General features: G+C 38.8%; 1 protein-coding gene across 3 annotated transcripts; it reads right to left on the bottom strand.

Annotated features, from left to right (window-relative positions):
• Positions 1-987: 987 nt before the first annotated feature.
• egh (beta-1,4-mannosyltransferase egh) lies at positions 988-16,360 on the bottom strand. Of its 3 annotated transcripts, none has more exons than XM_064699426.1 (3): positions 15,226-16,360; positions 3,426-4,749; positions 988-1,924 (listed from the first exon to the last, which is right to left on the bottom strand). In XM_064699426.1, exons 2-3 carry the CDS (start codon positions 4,227-4,229, stop codon positions 1,352-1,354), a joined length of 1,377 nt encoding a protein of 458 aa, XP_064555496.1. In that variant the 5' UTR covers positions 4,230-4,749; positions 15,226-16,360; the 3' UTR covers positions 988-1,351. The 3 variants fall into 3 exon arrangements, with proteins under 3 accessions (XP_064555496.1, XP_064555497.1, XP_064555498.1); XM_064699427.1 differs by having other exon boundaries at positions 16,063-16,360; XM_064699428.1 differs by lacking the exon at positions 15,226-16,360 and adding an exon at positions 12,587-12,730.
• Positions 16,361-16,477: the final 117 nt, after the last annotated feature.

Genomic DNA, 16,477 nt, shown 5'->3' with positions numbered 1-16,477 from the left:
ATTTAAGGGATATCGACTAATTGCTGGCGGCGGCGTTTTGGGCTGTTTATCTATGCAAGTGTGTGTGTGTGTGTGCGCGAGTGTGTGTTGTATTCTTCAAAGCACCAATAACAATAAAAAAAAAATTGAATTAAATTATAGAAACATTAAATTAATGCAAAAATTCGACGGGCCGCGACCAGAACAGTGTTGAAAAACACGATAGCTATCATTCACACCGTGCGCGTGTGTGTGTTTAGTTTAAGGAATATCCAACTTTGATCGGTTCTCATTAAGTTTAGTATGTTGGGTGTGTGTGTGTGCGTGTGTGTGTGTGTGTGTGTATAATAAATACAAAATGATTTAACAAATGAAAAGCAATTGTTGCTCCTTTGGATAAACTAAAGCGACGCGGGGACGGGCTTCATAGTTGTTGTTGTTGTTGTCGTTTGCTTGTAACGGTATATGTTGCGTGCGTGTGTATAGCTACACATGCCTACAAGCATACGGGCTATACAAACATACACATATACATACATATGAGGGCCATGCATAAAAACATATGTATGTAAGTACATAACAGTCGAGGGTTTATGCGCTTGTTTTTGTTGTTGTCGGTTTTGTTGTTGTTGTTGTTGTTGTTTTGGTGATTTGGTGTGAATGATATTTAACAGTTTATCAATTTACAATACATTAATGTACACAGTTTTAATTTAAATAATAATAATGATAATAATATAAATCTACATAATATAGTACATACAATATAAACATACACATATATATATATATATATATATATTTTTTATAGCGTTTTACTGTTGTTGTTGTTGTTGTTGCTGCTGCTGCTGCTGCTGCTTCTTCTTCTACCTCGCTACTAATGACTATAAAAAAAATTACACTTAATGCAGAATTTATTATTAACTTAGAATTTTTTTTAGCTTTTCTCTTTAAGTTTGTGTGTGTGTGCATGTGTGTGTGCATATATTAAGACAAGTGTATAGCACATGTGTGTGTGTGTGTGTATATATATATATACTAAATATATATAACTATTTGTTCTAGCATTATAAACGTTTTTTTTTTTTGGCAATTTTAACAGTGTTGCAAAAGGGCGGCCAAAGTAAATTTTTCTTTGTGTGTTTTTTTAGAACGTAACAACAATAAGTGTGTGTGTGAGAGTGTGTGTGTTTGTGTGTGTGCAACTTAAGCTTACGAATAAAAAAGATCATGATGTTGTTGATGTTGTTGCTGTTGCTGGTGTTGTTGCTGTTGTTGTTGTGCGATTAATTTGTTTCATTTGGTTTTTTGCATTTTGATTAATTGATTTTGCATTTGTGTTAATTACAGTTAGATTAGTGTGCGCTGCCGCTTAAACAGTCTCGAGGACACGCACATCCTTCTGGACCACGTAGAACTTGTGCTTCTGGCCAACCAGGCCCCAAATGACGGCCACATTCTCGATGACCACATTGACGGGTATCGTACAGACGGCGCCGAGGACGCAGGCCAAAAACTTGAGCAGCCCGAAGCGGTACAGTGAAAATGATTTGATGACACCAAACACATACATATAGATATTGATGGCCGCAATGAAGGCGCAGACAAAGTCAACCAAATTGGGACAGGGTATCGGATAGAGGCCGGCGAATATGATGTTCGATGTGGACAGCGGCATTGTTACCCACGAGTAAACGCTAATTCCGAGCAGCAGCTTGTGCCGGAACGGTATCAGCTTCGAGTGCACCACAAGCAGGATGCCCTGTAGCCAGCGTTTGCGCTGCTGCAGCAGATCCAACAGCGTGAACGGCGACTTCTCGTACATCTCGCCCTCGATGAAGTTGAACGTGTAGCCCTGGCTAAAGGCACGCATCGCAAAGAAACAATCCTCCGCCACGGAGCCATCGATGCCATTGTCAAACGATACGGAACGCTCGGCGCCAACCTGTTCAAAGCCAGAAACACAAATTTAATATACATAACGATCTATCTATCTGTCTATCCCAAATCAAATGATGCTCAAAGACAATGCCAATTCAATTGAAATACACATTTCACTTGGAATCTATACATACTATATGTATGTATGTACATATATCTGTTACAGTAGTCTTTGCCTGCGAATGACTGCAACACCATCGGCTGCCACCTAAAGTATATATGTATATCTCGGAGCCTGCTCTTCCTCTTATAAAGTCATCTATTCTAAACTGTTTAGCAAGAAAGTAGTCTTAGTCTTTGACCTTAGTTTGTATTCGCTTTTGTCTCCCAGTTTTAAAGCTATCCCTCTTTTTTTTTGCAGGCATTCGATATACCGGAATCGGCCGAATTGGACGTCTATATAATGTTTCCCTCTCTTTTGTTAAGAATACTGAACATTTCGACGCTACTTTCTCATATAACTACCATAGGAACAATCGATGCCCAATCAAGTTCTTGAATAAAAACTCAAGCTCTTTTTACCATATCCTTTTTTTTTTACCATTTTACTGAAGTATTTAAATTAAGAATATAACCTTATTTGTTTTCACTCACGAAAAACTATGGCTTCCAGATATTAGAATTCTTTAATAATAACATATTTTTGGCAACTAAAATTTTGATTTTCTAACTATTTAGACCCTAAACCTATTAAAAATGGGTAAAGGGGGTATAATGTATTTGTGCAAATGTATGTAACAGGCAGAAGGAAGCATCTCCGATCCCATAAAGTATATATATTCTTGATCAGCATCAATAGCCGAGTCGATCTAGCCATGTCCGTCTGTCTGTCCGTCCGTCTGTCCGTCCGTCCGTATGTATGAACGCAAGGATCTCAGAACCTATAAGAGCTAGAGACTTGAAATTTTAGCTGTAGGTCCTCCTTGTCCCCGCGCAGATCAAGTTTGTTTCCGATATTCGATAACTTTCCCCGTTTCCAAGTAATCGATATCGAAATCCTGTTTTTTAAGCAAAGTCGGCAAATAATATAAGCTAGAGTTACCAAACTTGACATGTAGCTTCTAGAATAGTATATATATATATATATATATATATATATATATTTTCCTATCGCCTATCGGAAGAAGAGGGTTCAGGGTATCCCCTAGTCGGGAGCTCCCGACTAGAACCTCTTACTTGTTTTAGGTAACTCCTGTAACCTGTTAGAGTTATATCAATAGAATAAACTGATCTACTTGAATATTAAGAAATTAGCAGATGGAAATAAAGCGAATTCCCTTGCCAAAAGTTGATAGATTTTGAGGTTATGTGCATAAAAAAAAAGATAGTTAAGAGTTGCAGCTAACCATAATTATCTATCTATACTACTTAGATGCCAAATGGGAGATATATTCATTTTTATAGAAATCTAGTTTACTTGAAGTATGATAAGTCAAGTTTTTTGGCAGAATTCCGGCATTTAAATAGAATTGTAATTGTTTTGGGGCCGCCTGGCTGTTACTCACCTGGGTGACCACATAGCTGCCCTTCCAGCTGAAGAGTGGCTTGTGGAAGAGCTTGAACTGGAGGCGCAGCTTGCCCATGTCGTCGGATACACGAAAGCTGTCCGCCAGGGTTGTCAGCCAGTTGACAACGTTCTCATTGGCATAGGTGATGAGGCCCTGGCCAAAGGGATGCTTGCCATCGAGAACAAAATTGATAATGCCACGCACCGAGTTCTCGGTGAGCAGAGTCTCCTCGTCCAGATGGACAATCCAATCGTTATCGTTGAGCACATTCACCGTATCCTCGAGACAGTATTGAAGGGCGCGCGACTTGAAGAGGGCGCCGGTCCGCGTCTTATATTCCTTGGGCACAACAATCTCACGGATGCGCCGATGCTGGGCCAGATGCACCGCCTTGTCGGTGACGACCTCAATCAGGAAATTCTCGAGGCCCGTATCGAGGCATGTATTTATATTGCGCAACACATTCATCTTGACTAGTTCGGGGAAATCGCCCCGTGTGACCACGCGTATGCATATGAAGGGGGCCAGCAGGGGGCTGCCCTTGAGTACGACCTTCTCGGGGAAGGCATTGTAGAAGACGAGGCCACAGAAATTGAACATCACCTGCGGCAGGGTGAGCAGGGTGAGGAAACGCAATAAGTACAGCAATACGGTGGCCAATTGGCCATACTCAGTCCATGGATCGATAAGGGTGAAGGAGTTCTCATCGATCTTAATACCGCCGGAGAATACTTCGCAGGCAATTATCACAGTGAAGAGCAGCGTGCAGTGCAGCAGATGCTTCGTTGTCGAGTTCATCATATTGAGTGTGCACTGTACTCTGGACTGACTGCCTTTATCTTCTTTTCTTCTCTTCTCTTTGTGCGTGCGTGTGGGATTTTATTTTGATTTTAGGTTATGTTTCTACTCGTCAATTGTTTGTATTTTGTTTATTTATTTTTCGTTTTTGGGGCCACTTGTTTTTTTTTTCCAGGCTGGTTGCGGCCGGGGGGCTGGAGGCTGGGGGGGGCGGGGGGCGGGGGGTCGTGCGTTCCAGACTCTGCTTGTGCTTAATTCTTTAATTTATTTGATTGTTTTTTTGGTTTTTGTGCCTGTGTGAATCACTTTTATCTCTTAGCTGGTGTTTACTGTAGCTAAACTCTTTCTTGCTTTCTCTTTTTTTTTTTTGGTCGTTTCGTTTCGTTGCAACACAATTTGCTGCAGTTGCTCTTCTTATTTATTTTTTTTGTTCTTCTTCTTGTTCAACTGTTGCCCTTGGCTGTTGCCGCTGATAATTCGCTTGAATTCGTTGCCGTCTCGCACACTGATGAGGCACTCATTTCTGCAAAATAATCAATCAAAATCGGATGCAACTCCATTAAAACACAGCGCACACAACGGTACAAAGATAAGGGTATGAATCATTCGGTTAGTAAATATATTAAAAGGTCTATGGCACTTAATGCGCAACCCAGCGAGAAGGCGACAACTCACTCACTCTCCCGCATCTCTCACTCACTCTCCCGCATCTCTCCCTCACTCTCCCGTATCTCTCACTCACTCTCCCGTATCTCTCACTCACTCTCCCGTATCTCTCACTCACTCTCCCGTATCTCTCACTCACTCTCCCGTATCTCTCACTCACTCTCCCGTATCTCTCACTCACTCTCCCGTATCTCTCACTCACTCTCCCGTATCTCTCACTCCCTCTCCCGTATCTCTCACTCACTCTCCCGTATCTCTCACTCACTCTCTCGTATCTCTCACTCACTCTCCCGTATCTCTCACTCACTCTCCCGTATCTCTCACTCACTCTCTCTATCTCTCACTCACTCTCCCGTATCTCTCACTCACTCACTCTCTCTATCTCTCACTCACTCACTCTCCCGTATCTCTCACTCACTCACTTTTTATCTATCTTGCTTTCACTCTCATTCTCTCACACTCATTGTCTTTCTCTCACACTTACTCTCTTTCTCTCCCTCTCTCATGCTCCCACTCTCGATCTCTTATTGTCAAACTCTCTCGCTCTCTCTCTCAATCTCTCCTCTCTCTCTCTTTAGCTCGATCTCTCGCTCTCTCCCCCTTTCTCTATATCACTCTCGTTCTCATTCTCTTTCCCTTTTCCTTTCCCTCTCTCTCTGTCTCTCTCTCTCTCTCTCTCTTTTCCGCTCTTTGGCCTATGCAACTGAATACTCTGCATTAGAGATGAGCATGTGCCGTGTTATTGGTTCGTGACACGACAGGCTCGTGCTGCAAAACTTTATTTCGTGCAGATTCGTGCAAGCCTCAGCAATATAAAGAGTACGATTTCTAGTCAGGCTATAGTTGATATAAAATATAAGTATAATTAATTATATTCATTGTCGAAACAAGTCGAAAAACAATTTATAATAAATAAATAAAATTAAATATTAGATATGGAGTTAGAAAAATGTTATACATTTTATGCAGATCTCGACATTTCTGTTCCTCAATTTTGAAAAGAAGGCAATAAATCTCTTTACTCGACCGTGCCTTGATCAATATTTGTCGTGCGTGTTTGGAAAAGTATCGTGTTCGTGTAAAAAAAAAAAATTGACATAAATAAATATTTAGTTATGCAATAAATGCATATCCCAAAATATATGTTCTTCAATTTAAGAATAGAAAGTTGAACTCATATATGTATATGTAGAATTATAACTATAATATGCAAAATAACTGAGCTGGGTTGGGCCGTGCCAGGGTAAACTTTTCCAGTGCATGAGCTAGTATCTCATTCGTGTCTGCTCCATATTATCAAACAGTTTGTGAAAATGTAAACAAATTTTTTGAGCAAAGATTGTAAACGAAGTGAGACTCAGCAATTGATTTGATTTGATTAACATATCGTAAAAACATGATATGGATTTCTATTAATATTCCATGACACGGGAAATAAGCCGAACAAAGACCAGCTCTATCCGTGCCATTTCAGATTTTATGGCCGTAACAGACACATGTATCTATCATGTTTACAATATATGGCAGCTCCCCCAACTCTAGGTAAGCCTTACCTCAAAAAAATATATATACATATATATTTCTTTTGGCTCAATCCTCAAAGGAGCTCGTCTGTGGCTTACCCACAAAAATTTGTTGACTTGAGCTTTATTTAGATATAATTGAATAATATAGATCTCAACATATGTTCATTTTACTAGAAAGAAGTTCGGTTAAACAATTGCGAAAGTTTCTTTTGTTTGTCGAGGAAAAAGTAACTTTGGTTCCCCCATTCAAGAATTAACGACTGTGTAAAGTGCTTTATCAGGGGCATCGCGTGCTAAGCAGCCCATAACGTATAACTTATAGTCAAAGTGCTGGAGCGCTCTCCAACTGGCCATCAACCGTTTTCGATGCCCTTAATGGGCTTTGGGATCTTACAAATATGTGTTGGCATATGTGACGCATTGAATGGACTTAGAATTATATAAGAATTATATTACGCACGCACGTCTCTGGGCCGTGCCTGGAAAAGCCCCGCCCGATCAATAATTCTTTTCTATTCTGATTTTCCCTATAAAATATGCGCACGCACCGATAAATGATTAATAACCAAAACGGCAGCACATGTGCACATAGCAAAATATATATATATATAATACCCTCTACTCTGCGTCGAGTTGCCGTCTCGCTTCGTTCTATACAACATATAACACGTAATTTTCTCTTATTCCTCCACCTTAGCATATATTTACCCTTTAAAGCCATACGCATTCTCAAGTAGCTTCGGTGCTTATTGTCCGATCTTTTTTAACTTAACAGGACTCACATATGGCATGCCAAAACTGTGTGTAGGTTTTCTGCGAGGCTTTCTTCAATTTTCGGGGGAAAACCTCCTAATAGTGAAATATTCTCTATGTGTGCGTGTTAGAAAAGGTTTAATGTATCTAGCTTTAATAACTTTTATTTGATGTTCGGGAAACCAAGTGTCAAAATCGATATTTATCGATATTGTGCAAATGGGGAATATATATATATGGTAGACAATATCGTTCGACTCGTCTATATTCGACAAAAACTCTGCCACGATCTCCTTGAATTTGTGCCGATATATATCGATGCTTAGAGTACTTCACAAAAGTTCCCTATTGACTATCGATCATATTATTTAAGCTATCGATTATATTTCTAGCTAGTCGATTGATATTATTTATATTCCAATAATACACATGATATAGTAAGTCTAATTTTTTTGTAGTTTCTGCCTCAGTTCGTCGTCCCAATCCATAAACTATACACTTTCGAGGCTCGGAGTTGCTTCCTTCAGGCTTCCCATTGAACTCGCTTTAGCCATTCTCAAGGAAAACAGGGTATAGACCGTAATTAGAATTGTGTCCGCCTTTAAAACTTTTGTACAATATAATCGTAGAGAAACTGTGCACAAATCTGATGCTCTTTTCTATTTAAATTTGGTTCAAGTTCGAATCGAAATATATATATATATATTTTTTATAGAGCATTTCAACTTCGATCAGCTGAAAATGTTTTGATTGTGTTTGTTGTTGCTGTTTGCACCGAGATTGGGGCATTGGAATGTGCCCACATCTGCACACACAGACCACACACACACACACACACACACACACACACACACACACATCAGACAGGCACACACACACACATCGAAATAGATTTCAATTTACATGGGGTCTCTGTGGGGGCAAATATCCAATAATTAAGCAGTTCAAATGCCATCGATTTGATTATAATTGCGTCTATTGTTGTTGTTTCCCACAGTAGGAAAACTGTCCAGTGCTAGCCCGAAGGGGGGGTGAGAAGTGGGGGGGGGGGGGTGTAAAGGCTAGGGGGTAGCGAGCAATTAGTGTACAAGTCAAGTTCATCACAATTTCAATTAACCAAAATGCCCAAAAGAGATGGCGCTACGTAATATCTAAAAAAAAAAAAAGGCCCGCATAGAATCTAAGAAAAAAAAAACCCAAAATTTGACAATCGTGAGGGTATTTTCAGCTTTTGGTTTGTTGTTTTTTTCTTTTTAACTTTTGTTAGGGTGATCGAGTTGATACAGGAACATTATGGGCATTATGTGATAGCAAGCAGGCAGCACGAAATATGAGTCGGGGGGCATGACTAACCGTCGGAACCCAAAGAGCAAATTTATCGCTAGCTTTCAACGGGGTATTACATCGTTTATGCAACCCAACAAGTCTATGAATCAATATGTATAAGAAGCGCATCTTAAAGCAGGCAGACAAGAGGTTCTGCGAACTCTGAATGTATATGCATATATTCCCGATATATTCTCAATAAACTAGAGACTTACAAGTTGAGATATATATATATATATATATATATATATATATAGGCCTTTATCCCTGATATATGCTATATATATAGGCCTATATCATGCATTTTCGACTAGTCTTTATGTGAGAAATTCAACTTAGTTGAAATTAAATTTAAATATTTGGCAAATAGCAACAAGCTGTCGGGTCTTAAAAAAAGATTTATTTAGAAAAGGCAACAACTTAAATATTGTTGTGTCTAACCGTTTGTTTTGTTTGGTTGGGGTTCTCATTGAACCCCATTACCAGGCAGGCGATACTTTTTATGAGCTCATATGATCATGGATAATATCAATCAATTATTATACTAAGGCAGCAATGGCTGTTCCCTAATGCTTGATTCGCACAGTATTTGGCTGGCAATTTAGACGACGGCGACGACGGCGGCGACGATTACTTGGAATTTGTTGGGCGTTACGATAACGATTATGAGGGGTCTCATATAACTCGAGAGTTGCCAGCCTGATAAGCGGCAAGAACTATATATGTATGTACATACATCTTGCAATTGCTTATATTTATATAAATACGCGCCGAGTAGGCACTTGAGTGTGTGTGTGTGTGTCTGTATATATATGTATATATATATATATAATTATATATATATATATGATGAATAATTGTCGCACTCGTATTGCCGTATGACGCTGACATTGCGCATAAAATGTTTGGTACATATTAACATATGTATTCATGGTATTAACTGGCTTTGCGCGGTTCTTTCACTTGAAGTGTTTTTTACTTTTTGGCCACACACTTCTCAAATGAAACTTTTTCGTGAATCAAATCGATGAAGTAACAAAAATGTCTTCATGCTGTTTTTTGTCACCCCTTTTTCACCCTGAGGAGTGGATTTGCCTTGTAGAGGCAAAGCCAAAGCTATACAAGCGCATTAAATCTACGGCATGCCGAAGATATTACCAAATTCTCGCATTAAATGTATTCCTTATCCTCGAGCATTAGTTAAATGGCAGTTGGTTAAAGAACCAATATGAAATGGCCAGGCAATCGCAGTTTTCCACCAATTTTTCACCGTTTTCAGTGGAATTCAACAAAACAAAAGACAGAAACTTGGCAGATTTTCGAATTAAAGCACTGCGTTGATCAACAATTAATCAGACAAACGCCATTAAAATTGAGTACTGAGTACGTAGTTTGACGTTTGAGTCAAAGTTTATCAGCTTCAGCTGCAGCCGCTGTTCGGTTCAGTTCTCGCGCCGATGATTCACATGGCTTGTTTCGCGGGCGTCTCAGAGCGCCTCAGTTCCGGCCAGATAGCTGGGCAAATGGCTCATAGACCTATAGACCTCCCCTCCCCTCCCCTCTCTTCCCCCCGTTCATTGCCTAACACAATCCCCTTTGAAAAACACCCCTTAACTGTCGGCTGTTGTTGTTGTGCTTTTGTTCGGGGGCGTAATGAACTTGAATCACTTGCGATAAGCGCAAAAAAACAACAACAACAACAAAAACGAATGCAAGTAAAAATAAAAACCCATTCAAAGTGCGAACCAGAAATAATTCCAACAAGCGACTTGGCATTTGTGCATTAAACAACAACTAAATGAGTAGCAACAAGTGCACGATTGCGCTAGCTCGACTTGCCGCATACCCTGCACATGAGCAATGCATAACCGTTTAGTTGATGACGCGCGTGCTTGAACCACTTGAGAATTCGAAACGAAATGCCGATTAAGTGTGACCTTGTGCGCGAAATTTGCCGTTATCGCAGAAAAGTTATAAAGTTTTTATGGCTTGTGATTTGAAAAGTTGTTGCTGTTGTTTCATTTTCGCTGCTTTTTGTGTACTCTTCGTTATCCATTCAACTTTTCCAGCTGAGCGATTCGAGTGCTGAAACTAATCATTAATTATATTGTTACCTGAATTGTTGAAGTGCTTGTTGTACCCGCTGCTATTGTATAACAATCTAAAGGTCTACTTTCTTTGTTTTTTTTTTTCACAAATATATGTGGATGCTTTCATCAGCATTCGAAGGGAGGCGTTTCATCAATGCGTGAATCATTAGCACACATTGCGCACAGCTCTTAAATATATATTTACACACTATTCTAACTAATTCTTTAACCAACTATTTCGTGAGTAATATAATAAGTTGAACATGTTTTAGAATAGCTCTTGGAATACCCAACTGTACTAGATACTCCACGGCATATACTCTTTAGAAAAAATTAATTTAAAAAGATTATTTAATTAAATATTAAGATTCGCAAATATTAAGATTCCTTTATCAATCGATTCTTTTGTCATTCTTGCTAGAATAGAGTGAGGGTAAAAATCGTTTTAATCTGTTTTTCTGAAGCAATGTGTGAAATATTAGATCTGATTGCATATAAGAAAAATACTGAAGAATTGCAAACTTTGAATCTTTCACAACATTTCTGAAAGTGTAAGAGCAAAAGCTGCTGAAAACTAAATTCAATTATCTAATAGGTTTTCTAGAAGATAAGTTTTAATAAGATAAGATTATTAAATTAAAGACTCTTCTCTTCAATTCTGAGCTCTCAATAGTTTCTTTATTAAACAACTATTGCAATCATTTAAAGAAAAGTTCCAGATACTCTTTTTCAAAAGAAAACTTTGAGCTTATTTATCATTTGACTAAAGTACAAGGCATCGGTTCAAAGTGTTTGTTAAATGGGTTATGCCAAATGTATATACCCTGTATAAGCTCTTCAATTGCAGGGTATACACAACGAGACGCTTCACTGAGCACAGACCATTGATGCACTCATTGTTTTAACTGTTTTTTTTTGTTTTTGTTTTTTGTGATTTTTGTCCATTGTTGTTCTCAAATGAAAAGTACTTTCGCACGAAAAAAAAATGCAAAATTGTATTAAAAAAATAGAAGGAAAATTTGTATGCAGTCCAGATAACTATTTGTTAGATGTAAACAACAAGCTTTGTACATATATAGTATATAGATATTGCATAAGCGCAATTAAAACTGGCATTCCCCGGAGGCACAATAAAAACTGAATACCTGTAATTTACAGGGCGAGCAATTAAACAACAAGCGGCCCATAAACCCAACGATCGTAAAGCTAATATATATATATATATATATATATGTATATATATATATACTCATATATTTTCTAAATGCGTTTGGTACATGCGCAGGTAAGAACTAGGGATGGACTCGTGTTTCGATTTGTTCAACACGACGCGACACACAATATCGTAACACGACACGATTATCATTATATATAAAAATGACTTTGCTAACGTGACGTCATGCAGGTAATATGTCGCTGGTTCAAATTCAACAGCAATTTTCATATATGTTAACTGTTATTATTCACAAGGATAAAAAAAAAACCATAACAAAAAAAAACAAATCCAAAAAAATTTAGATAACAATTGAATTTTAAACAATATCATAATCTTTTTGCTAGATTTAAGATGTCTTGACTTTATTTGAGCTCAATTAACTCTAATAATTAACTTCTGTTACTTTTGAAATTTTAATATAATTTTAAACGTTTTACATTTTCCTTGCAGGACATATTTTCAATATCGTGTTAGCTCGTGCGTGATCGTGTCAGAAGCGTTAAATCAGAACATGGCACGTGCTAAACTCTAATAAGAACACAAAGTCCGAAATCGAAATCGAAAACCGAGAGACTTGAGTCCATGTTCGGTGCACATGTTTGTACCTAAATAATTGTTATGTGCTGTACTTGACGGCCAATATCGACGACCCCGCGACTGCCGCCCTCTTATATTTGTACTCATGTGCGAGATTTTTCAAATGTACTTATTTTTGTATGACTAGTATGTACTTGACTGTCTTTTTTTCGAGTTACGAGTTTGATGTTTCTTTCGGTTACCCACCCGTGCACTTTTTGCCTTTTGTATTTGATTTTGTTGTTGTTATTGTTTAACAATTCATTGCGTGTGGTTTGTTGTTGTTGCTTCGTTCAATTTTCGCGCGTTTCGTTCAGATTTGTAAGTTCGTTCGTTGAAGTTTGTGTTTTTTTTTTTTGTGGGAGCTTCGAAGCTTGAACTTCGAAGGCAGCCGTTACACTGAGGCGGTGGCGAAGAGAGAGCCGCACAAAATGGCGAGTGGCTACTGCCAAACGAGAGGGAGTGAGAGAGAGTGAGCCAGCGTTTAGCTGAGTGCCTGTGCGTCTGTGACTCTCTGTATGTGTGTGTGCGTGAAGCAGGCTGCGGGTTTATTGTATATGTGTGTACAGACAGACGCACATGTATGGGTGAGCCGCAGTCATAATAATAAATTAAATACGTTATCAAAGTACAACAACGGCCGCTACGTTGATTATAAAGTTGTGTGTTGGCCCGTTTTGATTCAATTGTGCATTAAATGCCGGCACATACAAATACAAATAAACATGCATATACAGTAAAAACTCCAATGTTCTGCTTGGATAGTTGATAAAAAAAAATAAAAATTATAATAAAAACAAATGAATTATTTTACACTCCTGCAAAACTTTTACATATTTGTATTATGACCGATTAAATTAATGAAAAAATTGACCAATTTTGAATTCGTGCAATTAGGTTTAATTTGTACACTAACAAATATAGGGGCGTTTGTTTATTATTTAGATTTGGAGCTTGTTCGTTAATAGAGCTTTCACTGTATACCTGGGTGTGTGTGTGTGTGTGTGCGTGCCTGTGTTTTTTTCTTAATATTTATGCACTTATGACTAATAAAGAAGAGAGACAATTGAGGGCTCTAGTTGCGTTATTGAACATTCCTTTCTGGGCGACTAACAGGTGTCCACCATTACCCGCTACCCCCCCCCCCCCCACACACACACATAAGCTGCTGCTGCTGCTGCTATTGTTGTTGTTGTCGTCGTTGGCTTTGTCACGCGCTGCCGGTGCGCTGCGGGTACATTTAGCGAGTACAGGAGGCCGCCCCCCGTTATCGCAGTAGGTTGTGCAAACACACACACGCGCACACTCCCACTGCCCATTATATGTATATATGTATGTCTGTGTGTGTGCATATAGCTAGATAAGCGTCAGCGCGTATACAATCAAGGTACGTTAATTATAACTACAAATAAAGCCTAAGTAACATTTGTAATATAAACAACAACAACGCACACACACACACAACAAACTCACACACACACACTAACTCAGCAAACGGTTTGAGTGCGTGTGTCCGTCGCAATAATCGATTAACAAGAAAAAAAAAATAGAGCATCGATGCCCCTAAAATCGTTAGTTATTGCCCAATTTAGTGATTGCGTTTATTTTCCATTAAATCCGGATTTTTCTAGAGTACGCAGCCAAATAATTACTTTATATATTGGCCTTTTCTGCTTAATGTATATTAATTTCATAATGCGAGTAAAGCTAGAGTCTTAAAGTATTCAATGTAGGCCCTTCAGGTGTACGAAAAGACCGAGTTTATTTCCAATTATCGAAAGCTTGCCCCGTATCCTTTAAATCGATAATAATCGATATTAACATCCAGTTTTTCAGCCATATCTCGGAGCTTATATGTGTTAAAACCGGAAAATTTGGCATGTAGATGCGCGTATAGCATTTTTATTTGGATACCTCACAATTTCCCTATAAATTAAAAAATTTTTTTTTTCATTTTTGGAGGTTTAGCCTTTTTTATCTCCACACAACTGAATGCCATATTTATGCTCTAATAAATTCATAAAGATCGGATAATAAACACAAGCCAAACACTAAAACATTTTAGACAGTTTTGGATTAAGGAAAGAAGAGGCATGTGTTTGTTTGTGTTTTTTTGTGGATGTTTGGAAAAAAGATAAAAATATTTGTGGTTCAGGGTAGCTTCTAGTCGGACACTCTCAACTAGAGAATTCTTAATTGTTTGTATGTTATATAATTATTGTATTTTTGATTTTGTTTTTATAATTTTCCTTTTATTACCTAGTTTTTTTTAAGCTTATAAAAATGGTTGCCAATGCATTAGAATTTAAAACAAATCGCGCCTTCCGTTAACTGTAAATTGCATTGTTGCATCCAATTGAATTTTTCTGTTATGAAAATCTCAAAATAGGGGCACACTGGAGGCTAATTGAGAAGGAGATTACTTGCAAACGCATACATAAACATAAACGACTCCAATGCAAAAACAACCCCAAAAACTCGCAGGGTCACACCTTATTCTACGCATGCATGTAAATGTGTATATATGTATGCATATACATACATATTTATTCCATCATTTAATATGCTCACACTAATATTCAATTAATATAAAATCACATCACTAGGGCACAACCCACGTCCACGCACACACACACACACACACACACAGACTGGTGCACATGTATTATGGGCCGGCATCGTCGGCGGCCTTGTGTTATGCGAATGATGGTCATAGACAAACGGGAAAAATTGCTAATTCTAATACACACGCAGCTGCAGGTGCAGATCCGTTAGAAAGCTTTCGCTGATTCTTTGACATACACACTCTCTCTCTCTCTCTTTCTCTCTGTCTCTGTTTTACTTACCATGCTGTTGGTCACATAAAACGCTAATGGCTGCTTCCTACTAAGCAAGGAAGAGGAACTGGCAATGACAATGGCAATGGCGTGTTGTTTGTCTTTTCGTCGCAGGAGCGGTCCGCGGCCAATAGGCGTTACTGTGTGTTGGACGATAAGGCGCCAACCGACATGCACTCACGCAATGTTTAACAGCGCGGGAGGGGGGTCGGGCGCTGACTGACCTCTCCTTGTTGAAGTGCACACAGGGTGTGTTCGTCTGCACGCTCCGCGCGTAAACAAACCCAACACGAATATCGATGACGCCCGATGAGCAGAGGCGTTTGCGTTATGGGTGCGCGGGTCTGTGGGAACGGGGAACTCTGGGCGGATGCTCGCTCTCGCTCTCTTTGCTAATTCGCTGCCTGTTCTCTTGTTGCTAGCTGTGGCAACGTCGGCGCCGATTTGTTTGGTTTATTTTTATACACAAAAGATTCAATGTTTCCTTGGCGTGCTGCAGCAGCAACAACAAATTTCATTAATATTTGCGATTTTTATTGAATTCAATGCACACATATATTAAATTGCACGTGTATGTGTACATGTACATATGTATGTATATTTTTCGGTATTTTAAATATGCCTTGCTATTTTTTTTGCTGCTCTCTTTTCGTCTCACACCTCACACCCGGCGACGAGCAAGCGATTTATAGTCTGCGCGACTCCTCGTCTTCCCCCACTGCCAAAACCGAAACGAACTTTGTTAAAACACTACCAGAAAACAAAACAACAAAAAAAAACACAACAAAACAATTCACCACTGACTACAATTAGTTGTAACAGATATCGATCGATTTTCGTCTTTACCAGGAGACACCAACGAGTAATCGCTTTATTTGTAGATTTTTCTTTTGCTCTGCGTGTTTATGAAGGGGCGCAACGGTGGCGGTGGCGGGCTGAGCGGCGGCACGAATATTGCAAATTGATTTTTTTTATTTTGTGCGAGTGTTTTTTTCCGTACTGTAGCTCATTGAACGGACGTTGCTGCTGTGTAAGTGCTTGGCGCGCACATTTTGCCGATTAAGCCCGAAAAACAATGACTGTTTTTTTATTCTGAGTAATAGCTAATAAATATAAACCGCCGCACTGTCAACGCGACCGCAACAACAAAACGCTAGTGCTGCGAAAAAATAATCGATACGAGTTTTGCGCATCTCTAAGAACACGACAGTAATTTAACATACTATGTTAAAAATTATCGAACTGTTAAGCACTCGCTAAT

This window comes from Drosophila montana, unplaced genomic scaffold, assembly GCF_035044405.1.
Source record: "Drosophila montana isolate Dmon_TW-CO22-7 unplaced genomic scaffold, ASM3504440v1 contig_920_1, whole genome shotgun sequence".
NCBI classification, from domain to species: Eukaryota; Metazoa; Arthropoda; class Insecta; order Diptera; family Drosophilidae; genus Drosophila; species Drosophila montana.
The sequence above is the reverse complement of the archived record's forward strand: the minus strand, read 5'-3'. Positions and strand labels throughout refer to the sequence as shown.

Coding starts and splice junctions, on each gene's coding strand:
- egh (XM_064699426.1), bottom strand. CDS start 4,229: ATGATGAACTCGACAACGAAGCATCTGCTGCACTGCACGCTGCTCTTC. Junction 1,925..3,425: donor GCAGCTATGTGGTCACCCAG/GTGAGTAACAGC, acceptor GGCTTTGAACAG/GTTGGCGCCGAGCGTTCCGT.